The 17,544-nt window shown below is 45.8% G+C and overlaps 1 protein-coding gene across 2 annotated transcripts in view; it reads left to right on the forward strand.

The window, feature by feature from the left end:
* The window catches only part of wdr18 (WD repeat domain 18), a 231,301-nt gene that overhangs the window by 16,924 nt on the left and 196,833 nt on the right, over positions 1–17,544 (forward strand). For both annotated transcript variants that reach the window (XM_086004818.1, XM_086004819.1), the window contains exon 4: positions 2,865–3,006. In XM_086004818.1, coding sequence (XP_085860944.1) covers positions 2,865–3,006 — 142 coding nt within the window. The remainder of the gene's footprint in view (positions 1–2,864; positions 3,007–17,544) is intronic.

The following is a 17,544-nucleotide window of genomic DNA, read 5'->3' on the forward strand; positions in this document are numbered from 1 at the left end:
ATTTATTTAATTTTGCTGATGGAGACCCGCTCTTTAATTTCCCAGATGAAGGTCTGCTCTTTATTTACTTACTTTTCTCGATGAAGCCCCCTCTGTATTTAATTTTTCTACGGCCAGCTCTTCAGTTAATTTTGCCTATGCATAAGGCCGCTATCAATTAATTAACTCCATACCTTTAATTGGTTTTACAGATGAGTGGTTGCAAGTTTGAAGCGTGCTAATACTGACACCTCAGACTGCCTGCTGTATGTGAGCTGGGCTTAAGCAGTTTATGGCAGTCAGGTTGGAAAAGTTTAAAATCTGAATCAAATATCTTTTGAGCTTTAATCTAGTTGACATGCCGTGATTCCCATATCCAGTTATGTTTCTCCATTCCCATATCTGGTTGCATTTCTCTGTTCCCAGAAAGTTCACGGCTGCAGAGTTCGTGTTCAGTTTTGACCAAACGTTAATTTTTCTTTATTTCCTTATTTCCTCCTAATCCTCATCCAAGCGGCCTTTGCTGTCATTGATTGAAGGGGAATTGCCTTTAAGAAATACATACCATTGTGCTGTCTCTTGGTGCTGCTGTTGCACTGTTTATAAAAGCTCATCATTCTGAGCTGCACCTTCATTCCTTTATTTATATTGGGTTGGAGGGAAGTTCTGAGTGGAGTGCTCCAGGGCTCGGTTGAGACTATTTTTAATTTACATCACTGGCTTGGATTCAGAAACTCAATGCAAATTAGTTAAATTTGCAGATGATCCAAAACTAGGAGGCCCAGTGGAATTGAAGGATGCACCTCAGAAATTACAAAATGAGTTTGACAAAATATATATGGGCAGAACAATGGCAGATTAAATTTAGTAAGACTGCACAAAGGAAGGAAACGAGGATAACCCACAAACTTCATCAAAGTGGAAATAGTTAAGGAAGAAGCTCTAAAAGACCCAGGTGCCTGGGAACACCCATCACCTTCAAGTCACACACCATCCAGACTCTGACATATATCCTCGTTCTATCATCGTTGCTGGGTCAAAATCCCAGAACTCCCTATCTAACAGTACTGTGGGAGTACCTTCACACGGGCTGTAGCAGTTCGAGAAGGCAGCTCACCGCCATTTTCTCAAGGGCAACTAAGGATGGGAAATAAACTCTGGCCTTGCTAGGGACACCCATAGCCCAAGAATGCTTTAAAAAAAAAATTTAATCAGCAAGGCTGAACTATATAGCTAAAGAGTAGAATTTAGGTTAAAGGAAGTTATGATCAAACTGTACAATGCTCTGTTGAGACTGCACCTTGGGTACAATGTTGCCGCAAAACAAAGACAATATTCAGGTGCTGGAGGCAGTGCAAACAAGAGGCTGATTCCTGGTGTTAGAGGAATGAGTTACAAGGAAAGGCTGGAGAAACCAAGGGATGGGGGCATCTGAGAGGTGACATTATAGAATTATACAAGATAGATAAGGGAATGGAAAAGATAATTCTGAAATACAGGTACTACTTTTAAATTAAATTATGGCTGTGCCATTCATTCAAGACCTCGGTTTGGGAATGGTTTGACTGTTTGGCATTGAGTTCTCTTTTTGTGGGATTTGGGTCTGGCTGCTGATGGGCATTTTGAACTGGCAGCTGGTAACATTTGTCAGAAGTCAGTAAGCTGCACTGCAAATGAGCTGTCACTGTTCTGACATCTTGTTGCAGAAACTGTTAAAAGATGTCTTGGGCTTTATAGCGTCTGACTGGTTGGATAGGGCATATTGAAAGATACTGTATTACTGAGAATTGCCAGTTTTGATGGGCCGATACTAAGCTTTCGTTTTGTAATAAATTCTCCAGCTAGTAGTGTAAAATAATAGCCTGTAGAATATCTATGTTAAAGTTAATGCATGGTTTATAGTCAAGAATTGCTCAAAATATTCTGCTCTCATTAGCATATTTGAACAATTTTATGGAATTTGAATAACATACGCTGCCCTTTTGCAGGTTCCAATTTTATGGAATGCTGACCTCCTGCTATAGTAAATCCCACCGGTTACAATTGCTGAATTCATAATAGCACAAGGTGCTGACTGTTGATGCTCAGCCTGACTCCTCTTCTCCTGACTTTAGTTTTCCACTCATTAATTTGCTCCAGCTTCCGTCTTCAGGTTTAAATTAGAGTAAAGGAGGGTGCGAGGGCGCTCATTCTGCATGTACAGGAAACTTTGTGATATCCGGCACCGACGGGACCGGTGTGTTGCCGATCTATCAAAACTGCCGGACATACAAAGTTAATGTTGAAGCATACGGAGGTTTTCATCTCCGTATCTGACAACAAACACTGTTGCTTAGCAACAGCTTCTAAAGAGTCGGCTGAAGCTGCAAGCATGTCTAGCTGAAGCTGTTGCTATAGCTACAGACCTTGCAGTGCCTGACTGGGGGGGAAAAAAAAAAAGAACGCGATCTAAAAAAACTTATAGAAAACGGCTCCTGATTTTTGCCGTTAGATCGAGCATTCCGGACATACAACCTCCGGATAAACCAAAGTTTCCTGTATATAAAGTTAAAAATCATAAAATCACATTGTACGAAGAAGGCCCATTAGCTCATTTGACCCCATCCTTCCAGAATACCAACCCAAAAATATCTCCATTACAGGAGCTGATTCTTGAATGGTTTCAGTGTATTGGCCTCAACCACCTTCTCGGGCAACCCCAATTAAAGCTACTGAGAATTCTCTGTGTAAACAAATCATGTCCTGAACTTGCTCCTCCCCGCCCTCGCCTTGTGCTGCTACCCTGCTGTATTAAAGTATTGTCCCAGTTTTACATTACTCCTATTGCTGCCATGTAGAATGGAACAGGTTAGTGAAATGTTGCTGATTTTTAATTTTTTTATTAGTGTCTTACAGGTCAGCTTTGCTCGTGCACCTGAACCCCGGCACGTCTGGTCTCGCCATACCTTGCCAGTGACCGAAATATACTGCGGAGTTGGAGGTCCCCTATCTCGTGTTGCGACAGCATCTCTTGATCAAACAGTTAAAGTGAGTTTGTTCTCTTTAAAGCTCAGATCTGACTATGTTGGGTTAGCTGAAATACAAAACCAATACAGGCTCTGTTTCAGAGGCAGCAGACGCTTGAATTAAAAATGCATTTATATAGTGCCTTCATGTGTCTCAAGAAATCCCAAAGTTACTCCTGAATTACTTTCTGGCTGTCACTGTCATTATGTAGGCACATGCAGCAATTATTTTGTGCACAGCAAGATGCTGTCTTTGTTTTAGTGGTGTTGGTTGAAGGAGGAATGTTGACCAGCACATTGGAGATTCCCTGTTTTTCTTCAAAATAGGGCTTGAGATCTTTAACAGTGGAAGAGCCCTCAATTTAAAGTCTCATCTGAAGGATGAAAAGTTTTTATTCAGATAGCACCAAGTCTCTCCGGAGGTCTTGTCTGCCGCCGTGATCGACGTGGCGATGGCAGGGGTGGTGGAGCTTCCGGCGTCGCGTCCCATGTAGGCTGGGGCCCTGGAGTGTAGTCCTTGTGGGTGACGGTCCAAGGCGAGCCAGCTGCTGGGGTTTGATATCGGGTCGTGGGGGGTGGTGGTAATGGGTAGTGGGTTACAGCGGTCCCCGAGGGTGCGAGGTCTCGTATGGAGACTGTGTCCTCCCGCCCGTCCGGGTACGCAATGTAAGCGTACTGGGGGTTGGCGTGGAGGAGGTCGACCCTCTCGACCAGGGGGTCCGTTTTATTGGCCCTCACGTGTCTTCTCAGTAGTACCGGCCCTGGGGACGTCCGCCATGGCGGTAACGATGTCCCCGATGTGGACTTCCTTGGGAAGACAAACATTTTCTCGTGAGGGGTGGCATTGGTGGCAGTGCAGAGCAGTGACCGAATCGAGTGGAGCGCATCGGGGAGCACCTCCTGCCAGCGGGAGGTCGGAAGGCCCCTAGACTTTAAGGCTAGTAGGGCGGCCTTCCAAACTGTTGCATTCTCTCTTTCCACCTGTCCGTTCCCCCCGGGGGTTGTAACTGGTGGTCCTGCTTGTGGCTATACCCCTAGTGAGCAGGTACTGGCGGAGTTCGTCGCTCATAAACGATGAGCCCCGGTCGCTGTGGATATAGCTGGGGAAACCGAACAGGGTGAAGAGGCTGTTCAGAGATTTAATGACCGTGGCACTGGTCATGTCCGGGCAGGGGATAGCGAACGGGAACCGGGAGTACTCGTAAATGATGTTGAGGAAGTACACATTGCGGTCGGAGGAGGGGAGAGGCCCTTTGAAATCGACGCTCAGGCGTTCGAAAGGGCGAGTGGCTTTTATCAGGTGGGCTCTGTCTGGTCTATAAAAGTGCGGTTTGCACTCAGCGCAGACTTGGCAGTTCTTGGTCATGGTCCTGACCTCCTCGATGGAGTAAGGCAGGTTGCGGGCCTTGATGAAGTGGAAGAACCTGGTGACCCCCGGGTGGCAGAGGTCATTGTGGAGGGCCCTCAGCCTATCGATCTGCGCGCTGGCGCAGGTGCCACGCGATAGGGCATCTGGGGGTTCATTGAGCTTCCCAGGCCGGTACAAGATCTCGTAATTGTAGGTGGAAAGTTCGATTCTCCACCTCAAGATCTTGTCATTTTTGATTTTGCCCCTCTGCTTGTTGTTGAACATAAAAGCAACTGAACGCTGGTCAGTGAGCAGGGTAAATCGTTTTCCGGCCAGGTAGTGCCTCCAATGACGCACAGCCTCCACGATAGCCTGGGCCTCCTTCTCGACCGCGGAGTGTCTGGTCTCCGGGCCCTGGAGGGTTCGTGAGAAGAATGCCACAGGTCTCCCCGCCTGATTAAGGGTGGCGGCCAGAGCGAAGTCGGACGCATCGCTTTCCACCTGGAAGGGGATGGATTCGTCCACTGCGTGCATGGTGGCTTTGGCAATGCCTTCCTTGATACGGTGGAAGGCTAAGCGGGCCTCTGCCGTCACGGGAAAAGAGGTGGACTTGATCAGCGGACGGGCTTTGTCTGCATAGTAGGGGACCCACTGAGCGTAGTAGGAAAAAAACCCTAGGCACCTCTTCAGAGCTTTTAGGCAGTGGGGCAGTGGGAGTTCCATAAGGGGATGCATCCGGTCCGGGTCGGGACCGATGACCCCGTGTTCCACAACACAGCCAAGGATGGCGAGGCGGTCTGTGCGGAATATGCACTTCTCCTTGTTATATGTCAGGTTCAGGAGTTGGGCGGTGCGGAGGAATTTCTCGAGGTTTGCGTCATGGTCCTGCAAGTCATGGCCGCAGATGGTCACATTAGGTAAGGGAAAGTGGCCTGCAGCTCGTTTTGATCGACCATCCGGTCCATCTCCCTTTGGAAGACGGAGACCCCGTTAGTAACGCCGAAAGGAACCCTAAGGAAGTGATAGAGGCGGCCGTTTGCCTCAAAAGCAGTATATTGGCGGTCTTCAGGGCTGATGGGGAGCTGGTGGTACGCTGATTTCAGGTCAATGGTCGAAAAGACGCGGTACTGCGCGATCTGGTTGACCATGTCAGCTATGCGGGGGAGTGGGTAGGCGTCCAGCAGGGTGTAGCGGTTTATTGTTTGGCTGTAGTCGATGACCAGGCGTTGTTTCTCGCCGGTCTTAACGACTACAACCTGGGCTCGCCAGGGGCTGGAGCTGCCCTCAATAATCCCCTCCTTCAGGAGCCGTTCCACTTCGGTTTTGATGAAAACCCTGTCCCCGGCACTGTATCGCCTGCTCTTTGTGGCGATGGGCTTACAGTCGGGGGTGAGGTTAGCAAACAGTGGGGGGGGGGTGGGACTCTGAGTGTGGAGAGGTTGCATCTGGTGCGCGGCGGGCAATTTGGAGGCTGCTGGCTGTGGACTGTGAGTGGGGGGAGGGGGCCACCGTACGCCATTGTAACGCTTTTGAGGTGGCACTGGAAATCCAACCCCAGTAGAACGGCAGCGCAGAGGTCGGGCAGGACCAGGAGTTTAAAATTATTGAACACAGTCCCGTCTACTACTAGTGTCACCACGCAGTAGCCGCCAATGTCCGCTGACTGGGACTCGGAGGCCATAGAAATCCGCTGGTGCGCAGGCAGGACTGGGAGAGAGCAACGCCGCACCGTGTCGGGGTGGATGAAGCTCTCTGTGCTCCCGGAGTCAAAAAGGCAGTTTATTGCATGGCCGTTTACCTTAACGTCCATTTTGGACCGAGCTAGCTGGTGCGGTCTCGTTTGGTCCAGCGTCACAGAGGCCAGCGTAGGGGTCGGTGTGTCGCTGCGAGTATCAGATGGGGGGGGGGGGTTGGCGTTCTGCTGCGTCCCGGCTGGTGTCCAAGATGGCGGCGTCCATGATTCCCATGTGGCTGGAGTCGTCCAAGATGGCTGCTGCTGCGGTGGTTCGCACATGGCTGGGGAGGCCCAAGATGGCGGCCCACACGCGGCGCTGTTGGGGGCCCAAGATGGCGGCTCACACTGCCCACACGCGGCGCTGCTGGCGTTCGGGGTGGCTTTGGCCTTGCAGATGCTGGCGTAGTGTCCCTTTTTCCCGCAGCCCGAGCAGGTCGCATTCTTCGCCGGGCAGCGCGCTCTGGGGTGTTTGGCCTGGCCACAGAAGTAGCATTTCTGGCCTTGGGATACTGCTGTCTGGCTTTGGGACACTGCTGCGGTAGTTGGGCCGTTGTTGGGCTGTGGCTGGGGTGGCACGGTGCTATGGGGCTGTCCTACCGTGTCCCAGGTTGTCGTTGTCCGCGGTGCAGAGGAGTAGGCATCTATGCCCCGGAAGGCTGCGTCCAGCGTTAGTGCGATGTCGGAGGCTTTGTCGAGGGTGAGGTCACTCTGCTCCAGCAGTCGCTGTCGGGTGTAGTTGGACCTGTGGCCCGCTACGAAGGCATCCCGGATCAGTTCCTCCGTGTACTTAGTGGGCGTTACCGCCTTACACCCACAGGCCCGGCCAAGCACAGACAGTGCTTGGAGGTATTCCTCAGTCGATTCCCCAGGTTGTTGCTTGCGACTCCCCAGAAGGTGCCTGGCGTATACTTTGTTCACAGGGCGCGTGTACTGGGTCTTGAGGAGCTGGAGGGCGGCTGTGTACGAGGTCGCGTCCCGGATGACTGAGTACACTCGGTGGTTCACCTTGGAGAACAGGACAGACAGTTTGTCCGCATCCGTTTCGACTGCAGTGGAGGCAGTCAGGAATGTCTCGAAGCACGTGAGCCAGTGAGCAAACTTGGTGGAAGCGTCCGCTTCCCGACTGTCCAGGTCCAGGCATGCTGGTGTGAGGATCTTCTCCATTATAAAAAATTTAGTTAATAAAATTGATGCGCCATCAATTACTCAAAAGACTGAGTTTGAGCGAGTAACAATCAGGCTTTTATTAACTAAAGAATGAAGGTCTTGTCTCGAGTGGTCGACCCGTCCAGAATACTAAGGGACTGGGAGGTAGTCACTTATATACCTGGAATAGTGGGAGGAGTCAGCCGAGGCATGTCCAGACCTGTACCTAGTGGAATACACATACAGACACAGACAGGTTATAACAGTGGTTTACCACAATAGTGCCTTCATGTGTCTCAAGAAATCCCAAAGTTACTCCTGAATTACTTTCTGGCTGTCACTGTCATTATGTAGGCACATGCAGCAATTATTTTGTGCACAGCAAGATGCTGTCTTTGTTTTAGTGGTGTTGGTTGAAGGAGGAATGTTGACCAGCACATTGGAGATTCCCTGTTTTTCTTCAAAATAGGGCTTGAGATCTTTAACAGTGGAAGAGCCCTCAATTTAAAGTCTCATCTGAAGGATGAAAAGTTTTTATTCAGATAGCACCAAAGACGACACCTGTAAGCGAACCCTCAGTCTGTATGAGGCAGAGTGTGACTTTATACACCCAATATCTGGTAATGTAGTGAACCTAGGGGTTGAACAGAAACCTTTGTCATCATATTTAGATGACTGGACATTTCAAGTCCTCCTGTGATCTGCTAGACTTTGTAAATAAGTGCAATAAATATTCTTATCAGGCCGTAACTTAGGCTTTAAAGTACGGTGCAGGTTTATTAATAACAGATACACAGCAGCAAAGGCAATGAAACATTTATATTCCTCCTTAAACAGAGAATATAATAAAAAAAAGTGACCCTTCACTAATACTCCTAGTAACAAAGGACCTGAGAGAGTGCCCTTTTACTGAAACCTTGTGTGTAGCTGTTTACTTAATCCCCATGGAACCTTTGGCTTTACTCTTGATAGCCTCAGCCTCAGAAGAACTAATGAAATGGACACAGGCTGCCAATTACAAACCCAAATCGGGCATCTGGCCCAAGACCTGTGACACCATCAAATGGACAACAAAGAATCACCGTCCCTTCCTCTCGCCGATCTGCAATGTGCACAAGTAGCAGAATGGATAGCTAGCTGGCTGAAAGAAAGAAAGCAGATAGATGGGGTAAAGGGTAACTATTCAGAGAGGCAGCAGCGGGGAAGTATCCGTGCTGGGACCACTGTTGATCACAATTTATATTAACTATTTAGACTTTGGAGTCAAAAACTCAATTTATAAATTTATGGATGACACCAAATTGGGAGGGATAATCAACACTGGAGGACTGCAACAAATTACAAGACATTATTAAATTTGCAGAATGGACATATAATTGGCAAATGAATTTCAACATAGATGTGTGTGAGGTATTACATTTTGGTAAGAAAAATAAGAAGGTCACATATTACTTGGAAAATAAGAACCTAAATGGGGTAGAGGAGCAAAGGGATCTGAGTACAAATACATGAATTATTAAAAGTTGTGACGTAGGTCAATAAGGCCATAAGAAAAGAAAACCAAGCAAGAGGGTTTATTTCTAGAGGTATAGAATTGAAAAGTAGAGAAGTTATGCTAAACTTGTATTGAACCTTGGTTAGACCACACTTGGTGTACTGTGTGCCCATTCTGCAAGTTTATTATAAAAAGGCTATAGAGGCACTGGAGAGGGTGCAAAAAAGATTTACAAGGATGATACCAGAACTGCGAGGTTATACCGATCAGGAAAGGATGAACAGGCTGGGTCTCCTTTCTATTGAAAAGAGAAGGCTGAGGGGTGACCTAATAGAGGTCTTTAAAACTATGAAAGGTTTTGATAGAGTGGATACAGAGGGAATGCTTCCACTTGTGGGGAAGAGCAAAACTAGAGGCCATCAATATAAGATAGGCACCAAGAAAGCAAATCGGGAATTCAGAAGAAACTTCTTTACCCAGAGAGTGGTGAGAATGTGGAACTCGCTACCACAGGGAGTGGTTGAGGCGAATAGTATAGATGCATTTAAGGAGAAGCTAGATAAGCATATGAGGAGAAGGGAATAGAGGGTTATGCTGATAGTTAGATGAGGAAGGATGGGAGGAGGCTTGAGTGGAGCATAAATGCTGGTAGGGACTGATTGGGCCGAATTTTCTATTTTATGTAAGTCTTTCATTTCTCAGCACAAAAGGGAATCAAAATGGTGCTTACCAAACAAATACAACTGCCACTCACAGTCGGGTTCAAAGGCATCCAACACATCATCTATCTATTTCTACCCCACCAAGGAGTCAAGTTGTAAATCGGCCAGATTGAATAGACCAATACCTATGCAGATAGGTGTCAGGAAGTTCTCCAGGTTGGACCAAGGCTAATAGTTTTGCAGTTAACTCTTATGGACACATAAAAGCCAACTGGTCACGTCCCAGCAGGTTTTTTTCTTGGGAGTACGTACACTGGCGAAATGTAATGCATAGCACCCAGACCGGGTTATTTCTTTAAGTGAACCTAGCTTTAACTCTGAAAGTGCCATAATGAAAAAATGGAACAAAAATATGCTGTGGACAGTATGCTGCATTTGTCAGATGCCACCAACTTTCTGAATATTGCACTGAAGTGTCAACCTAGATTATGTACTCAAGTTTTGGAATGGAGTTTGAATCCATAATTTTCTCACTTTCTGGCAAGGATGCTATCTGCTGGCTAAGTAAGCACTTATTTATAAAAAGTATAACCTTTTTATACTCCTGTATTTTGAATAGTGGGTTTTTGGTATGTTTATACAGTACACCGAAGAAAAAAAATGTTTGATCCAGTGCATCAATTGTGTGATTTACTTGTGTGATCCTCCTAATTCATCACCTCCGATAGCTCCCATCGCTACCACCATTAATGACAGACCTGTATCTACCAGTACTTTACCATAATGTTATACAGTTTAAAATACTTTCTCCAGAAACAACCCACATTTGGAAGGGCAGAATCTATCATTCATCTATGTTTTTTACAATACGAATGTACACTAAGAAAATTTCAAAATAGCAATTATTAGTCCTGACTTCTGTCCAGGTCCCATAGCTGATTTTTAATTTAAAATATGATTTTTAAACTTTGAGAAATTTCTTTCTGTCATTGAGCCTGCCACACTGTCGGCGTTGCTGGTCTGTAACTAAACACACTGGTTCTGGTCTGAGTTTCAAAGTATTAAAGGCCTTGTAGTCTAGGACAAGGGGACATAACCTTAAAATCGGAGCCTGGCCTTTCGGGAGCGAAGTTAGGAAACACATCTTCACGCAAAGGGTGGTAGAAGTGTGGAACTCTCTCCCACAAAAAGCAGTAGATGCTAGCTCAATTATTAATTTTAAATCTGATGTAAATAGATTTTTGCTTGACAAGGATATAAAAGGATATGGAGCCAAGGCAGGTGGATGGAGTTAAGATACAGATCAGCCATGATCTCATTGAATGGTAGAACAGGCTTGAGGGGCTGAATGGCCTACTAGGTTAGTATTTAAAGCAGATAAAGAATGAACTTGCAGTTATATAATATCTTATCACGTTCCTGCAACATCTCAAAGTACTTCACACCCAATGGATTACTTTGGAAGTGTAGTCACTGTTATGTAGGCAAACACAGTAGCCAATGAGATGAGTTACCCAGTTAATTTTTTTGGTGGTGTTGGTTGAGGGAGGAATGTGGACCTAGACATGGAGAGAACTTCCAGCTCCTCTTCAATTAGTCCATGGGATTGTTGACGTCAACCTGAACAGGCAGGTGAAGTCTTGATTTAAATTTTCATCTGAAAGATGGCTCCTTCGACAAGGCAGCACTCCCTCCACTGCACTTAAATGTCAACGTAGACTATGTGCTGAAGTTAACCTTCTTCCTCTGTGGCTGTGGTGCACTATGCCGCCTCCTCCTTCCCAACCCCTCTGCAGCCTTTGCTCTCTGTTGTCCAGCTGAGTGGGACTACCCTCTCTTGGTTCCACTCTTACCTATCCAGTCGTAGCCAGAGGATCTCCTGCAATGGATTATCACCCTGCACCGCTGTCTCTCAGCATCCCAAAAGATATATCCTTGGCTCCCTCCTATTTCTCATCTACATGCTGCCCATTGGTGACGTCATCTGAAGACACAACAGCAGGAGCTACCTGTATACTGATGATACCCAGCTCTACCTCCGCCCACTCGTACGACCCACTGCCTCTGTGTTGTCATCCTGCTTACTCAATATCCAGTCCTGGATGAATCGCAGTTTCCTCCAGTTAAACACTGAGAAAACCAAAGCCATTGTCTTTGACCCCCGGCGCAAACGCCACTCCCTCAGCACCATTTTAATCTCCCTCCCCAGCCACTGGCTCTGGCTGAACCAGATTGTTCACATTATTGGTGTCCTATTTGACCCTGAGCTGAGTTCCTGACCCCATACAATCACAAACACTGCCTTCTTCCACCTCCACAACATCTCATGTCTCCGCCCTTGCCTTCGCCTGCCTGCTGCTGAAATCCTCATCCATTTTGTTACCTCCGGTCGCTACTATTCCAAAATTCTCATCCTCGTGTACAAATCCTCCATGGCCTTGCCCCCCCCCCCCCCCCCTATCTCTGTAACCTCCTCCAGCACTACAACCCTCCTACAATTCTGCATTCCTCCAACTCTGGCCTCTTGTGCATGCCCCACCATTGGTGGCTGTCTAGACCCTAAGCTCTGGAATTCCGTCCCTAAACCTCTCCACCTCCCCCTCTTTCTTTAAGTTGCTCCTTAAAACCTACCTCTTTGACCAAGCTTTTAGTCACTCCTCCTAATAGCTCCTTCAGCAGTGTCAATTTTTGTCTGATTTTGCTCCTGTGAAGTGCCTTGGGGTGTTTTCCTATGGTAAAGGAGTTATATAAATGTAAGCTGTTGTTGTTGTGACTCAGAACTAAGTGCTGCCAATTGACCCAAGCTGACAAAAGACTACCCCAATACTGCGTGCTTGCAGGAAGCGCTGTTCTTAATACCATTGGCCCTCCCTCAGTTTGGATTGCTGACCTGTGCACACTGGTACATTTCAAACCTGTGGTGATGTGCTGAAACTGCTGGATGAACCTTTATAGAAATCTACAGAATGATATTCATGTAGTGTAATAACTTATTTATAATCACATTGTGTATGCAAGAAACTAACAGTCAGGGGCGACTGTACTTGGGTGAGTTGGTGTTTTTTTTCCCCAACATTTTAAAATCTGAGGGTAGGTTTGGCTGGAGCAGGAGCGTGACTTTCTCCGCTGTAACTGCAGCATTGCTAACAATTCCTCCAGCTAGTAATGCATTTACTCACACTGCCACAATGAGCGCCACATTTAGAATATATATCCAAAACTATTAGTTTGACTTTTTTCTAAAGGTTTTACCAATTTAGCTGCCAAGCTACTGATCTAGCCAACTATACAAATTCAGACGCAGTCATGCAGTTTACCTGCAAACTTGCAGTTGTAGCACGCTGCATGGCACAATGGCAGGGTGTGGTTACCCAGGTTATTTTGTACATCGTATTGATTGAAGATATAGTAATTAGATTTTACAACAGTTGTGCTCATCTTGTATATGAGAGAGTCAACTAGCATTTGTAACCCATTTATGCGCAGCACTATAACTTGTATTGGTGGCAGGAACCAGAAGTCTATGAACTCCTAATTTAAACATTAAGTCCAGCTAATATCTAAGTTTGTTACACTACAGCACAAATAAAAATGACAAACTGCTTAGTTAGTACAAGGGCAGATTGTTTATTTTGTATGTTTTTTCGAACACACCCTCATCCCAAGTGGCCGTTCTTCATGTGTGAACCGAGAAAGTGAATGGTGCCAGGCTGTTTGATCACAGCGGGCATCACTGCTCAGCCTCATCCTATTCTCATCCATGTACATTTTTCCAGAAGTCACTGGGTAGTGAAGGGCAGGAAGCTTAGCTGATTTCCCCCCCTCACACTCCCAACCCATGGGATGCTGAGACCAACTGCAGCACTCTTAACTGCTGCTCTGACTGGGATTAACTTAACTCAGTACAGGCTGTGGATTGGGCCACGGACTTTCCAACATGTATGATTTGGTCCTAGGTTGGCCGGTGCCTAGATTCTTGTTAAAATTAAAAGGGAAACTGTGATCCTCCGTGCATGTGCTGCTGACTGCAGCCAAGCTGGTTGCCAGATTGGATTTAGAGAATTGCTGCACCATAAAATAGTCAAAGGCTGTGTCAAAGATAAACTGGTTACTAAATTTTCCTAACTGTGAAAGCTGTAACTTTTTGAATCAGTAAATTAAAAAAACTCATCAAGTTTAAAAGCTGAGCATTAACACCGATGATAGTGCTGTACATTATTTTTATTAATGATCCTTATTTCCTTTAGTGAATTTTTACTGCGCACATAGCCCTCTAGAGCAGCTGGTAATTTTGGTTGTTACAGTGACAGAGTAAAGTAGGTTTTTTTGTAAGTGAGTGTCGGCTTCTCAATCTTGGAGGACATCAAAACCAAGCCTGATCCTGCCTTCGGAAGTCCATACACCCACAACATTCCAGCAGGATCACTCCATAGCCAGCAGGAGCCAGAACTTTTGCTGACTTTTTTTTTATACCTCCCTGCTACGCTCGCTATGATCAACTAACTAAAAGCAAAGCGAGAGTCCTACCTGGGACTTTTTGTTTTCCTATCATATGAAGTGCTGCCTTACAAGTTAGATCATAAGAGAAGTACTGTCATTAGTATATGTTGGAATTCAGTTTTATTATTTATTGAGGTGGAACCTAGATAATTGAATGAAATTGCACATCTTAATTATACTGGAGCTCTGGAAAAAGTATTATCCTGGACATTTCAAGGTTATTGCTGGCTTTTTAAATATAATTTGCACCATGGGATTTCTGTTACCAACCAGGGCAAGTGGCTAGAATTTAGATTTATTGTCTGAGTGGTGTTTCAAGTTGTCCAGTGCCCTCTAAGCAGCCAGTAGAATGGTCCATATTTGGTATAAATTCTAACCTTGAAAATGGGGTTTGTACCTGCAGTTTGACTCAAGCACCCTGCTAGCTCGCACCAGTTTAATTCCAGCTTCTCTAAGCTGATAAACAGTGACACCGCAGCTGGCAAACACAAGTGTGCTGCTTCCTCTGTTTCTGATCCTTTCTGGCATATTGTAGGTTGAACCTCTTCATCTGTACCAGAGGCACATTTTTTTCCTTTATTTTTTTTTACAGCTTCTTTCCTTTGGTTAAAGTTTATGTAATAGTTTTTGACGAGTAGAAAAGTTGATAAGAACATAGGAAATAGGAGCAGGAGTAGTCCATTCAGCCCTTCGAGACTGCTCTGCCATTCAATAAGATCATGGCTGATCTTCTGCCTCAACTCCGTTCACCGGCCCTATCGCCATATCCCTTGATGCCCTTACTAGTCAGAAATCTATCGACTTCTGTTTTGAATATACCCAATGACTGAGCCTCCACAGCCCTCTGGGATAGAGAATTCCAAAGATTCACCACCCTCTGTGTGAAGAAATTTCTTCTCATTTCAGTCCTGAATGGCCTACCCTTTATCCTGAGGCTGTGGCCCCTGGTTCTAGACTTCCCCAGCCAAGGGAAACATTCTCCCAGCATCCACCCTTCAAGCCCTGTAATAATTTTGTATGCTTCAATGAGATCCCCTCTCATTCTTCTGAATTCAAGAGAATACAGGCCTAGTTTACTCAATCTCTTCTCATACGACAATCCCGCCATCCCAGGAATCAATCTCGTGAATCTTTGTTGCACTCCCTCTATGGCAAGTATATCCTTCCTTGGGTAAGGAGACCAAAATTATATACACTACTCCAGGTGTAGTCTCACCAAGGCCCTATATAATTGGAGTAAGACTTCTTTACTCCTGTACTCAAATCCTCTTGTAACGAAGGCCAGCATACCATTTACCTTCCTAATGGCTTGCTGCACCTGCACATTCACTTTCAGTGACTCACGTACAAGGACACCCAGGTCCCTTTGGCAATCTTTCACCATTTAGGAAATACTCTGCCTTCCTGTTTTTTCTACCAAAGTGGATAACTTCACATTTATCCACGTTATATTCCATCTGCCATGTTCTCGCCCACTCACTGAGCCTGTTGAGATCCCCTTGAAGCCTCTTCACGTCCTCTTCACAACTGACACTGCCGCCTAGCTTTGTATCTCCAGTAAATTTGGAAATGTTACATTTAGTCCCCTTATCCAAATCATTGATATAGATTGTGAGTAGCTGGGGCTGAAGCAGCTTTCCTTGCGGTACTCCACTAGTCACAGCCTGCCATCCTGAAAAAGACCCATTTATCCATACTCTTTTTGTTTCCTGTCTGTTAACCAATTCTCAATCCATGCTAGTATATTACCCCCAATTCCATATGCCCTAATTTTGTTCACCAACCTCTTGTGTGGGACCTTATCAAAGGCCTTCTGAAAATCCAAATACGCCACATCTACTGGTTCCCCATTGTCTACTCCACTAGTTACATCCTCAAAGAACTCCAATAGGTTTGTTAAACAGGATTTCCCTTTCATAAATCCAGGTTGACTCTGCCCAATCTTACTATTAGTTTCTAAGTGCCCAGTTATTGTATCCTTTATAATAGATTCCAGCATTTTCCCAACTACTGATGTGAGGCTAACAGGTCTGTAGTTCCCCGTTTTCTCTCTCCCTCCTTTCTTAAATAGCGGGGTTACATTTGCTATCCTCCAATCTGCAGGAACCGTTCCAGCATCTATAGAATTTTGGAAGATGACAACCAATGCATCCACTATCCCAGATAACAACAGAAAACGCTGGAAAAACTCAGCAGGCCAGGCAACATCCGTGGAGAGAGAAACAGAGTCAACGTTTCGGGTCGAAACCCTTCTACAGAACTGAGGAAAAAAAAGGCAGGAAATGAAAAGATTAAAAGGCAGTTTGGGGGCTGGGAAATGGGGGAGGGGATGAAAGAAGAGACATTAAGAGCTATTCAAGGTGAGATGAGATAGTAATAGGACAGGTAAACAAACAATGTCTCGAGATGAAGTGTGAAATGCGCCGGCAGAGTGAAAGACAGCTGCCACATGGGAGAGAGAGGAAAAAAAAGGAAAAGGCACAAACCAAAAGTGTGGATAAAAAATATAAAAATATAATAGGGACCGAGATTATGATCTGAAATTGTTGAACTCGATATCGAGTCCAGAAGGCTGTAAAGTTCCTAATCGGAAGATGAGGTGCTGTTCGTCGAGTTTACGCTGAGCTTCCGTGGAACAGTGCAAGAGGCCGCAGACGGTGAGGTCTGAGTGGGAATGGGACGGTGAATTGAAATGACAGGCGACCGGAAGCTCGGGGTCACCCTTACGGACTGAACGGAGGTGTTCCGCAAAGCGGTCACCCAATCTGCGTTTGGTTTCCCCAATGTAGAGGAGACCACACCGTGAGCAGCGAATACAGTATACTAGATTGCAAGAAGTACAAATAAATCGTGGTTTCACCTAGAAGGGGTGTTTGGGGCCCTGGACAGTGGGAAGGGGGGTGGTATAGGGGCAGGTGTTGCATCTCCTGCACTTGCATGGGAAGGTGCCGGGCGAAGGGGAACAGGTGCTGGGGGTGATAGAGGAGTGGACTAGGGTGTCTCGGAGGGAGCGGTCCCTACAGAGGCAGCATCCACTATCCCAATGGCCACCTCTTTCAAAACCCTAGGATGTAGGTCATCCGGTCCTTTGGATTTATCGACTTTTAGTCCCATTAATTTTGCTAGTACTTTTTTTTTACTAATAATTTATTTAAGTTCCTCATTCTCGCCACACCCTTGGTTTTCTCATAATTCTGGGAGGTTTTTTGTGACTTCCTCTGTGAAGACAGAAACAAAGTATTTATTTAGTTTCTCTGCCATTTCCTCATTCCCCATTATAAATTCTCCCGTCTCTGACTGTAAAGGACCTACATTTACCTTCGCCAGTCTTTTCCTTTTCACATACCTATAGAAGCTTTTACAATCTGTTTTTATATTTTTTGTTAGTTTGCTCTGGAATTCCCTCCCTAAACCTTTGGCGCTGCACCTCCCTCTGCTCCTTTAATACCCTCCTTAAAATCCAACTCTTACTAGATTTACCCTCCTTAAAATCCAACTCTTACTAGATTTTAGTAACCCCTACCAATGACTCCTTCTTTGACTCAGTGTTCATTTTTGTTTAATTTCATCTCTGAGGTGCATTGCGACGTTTTTCTACGTTAAAGGTGCTATGTAAATGCAAGTTGTTAAATGTCAGCAGGCTTTTTAACCATGACATACATCATGGTGGAGCT

Source organism: Somniosus microcephalus, chromosome 13 (genome assembly GCF_052327205.1).
Source record: "Somniosus microcephalus isolate GS21.2 chromosome 13, FLI_Smic_1.0, whole genome shotgun sequence".
NCBI classification, from domain to species: domain Eukaryota; kingdom Metazoa; phylum Chordata; class Chondrichthyes; order Squaliformes; family Somniosidae; genus Somniosus; species Somniosus microcephalus.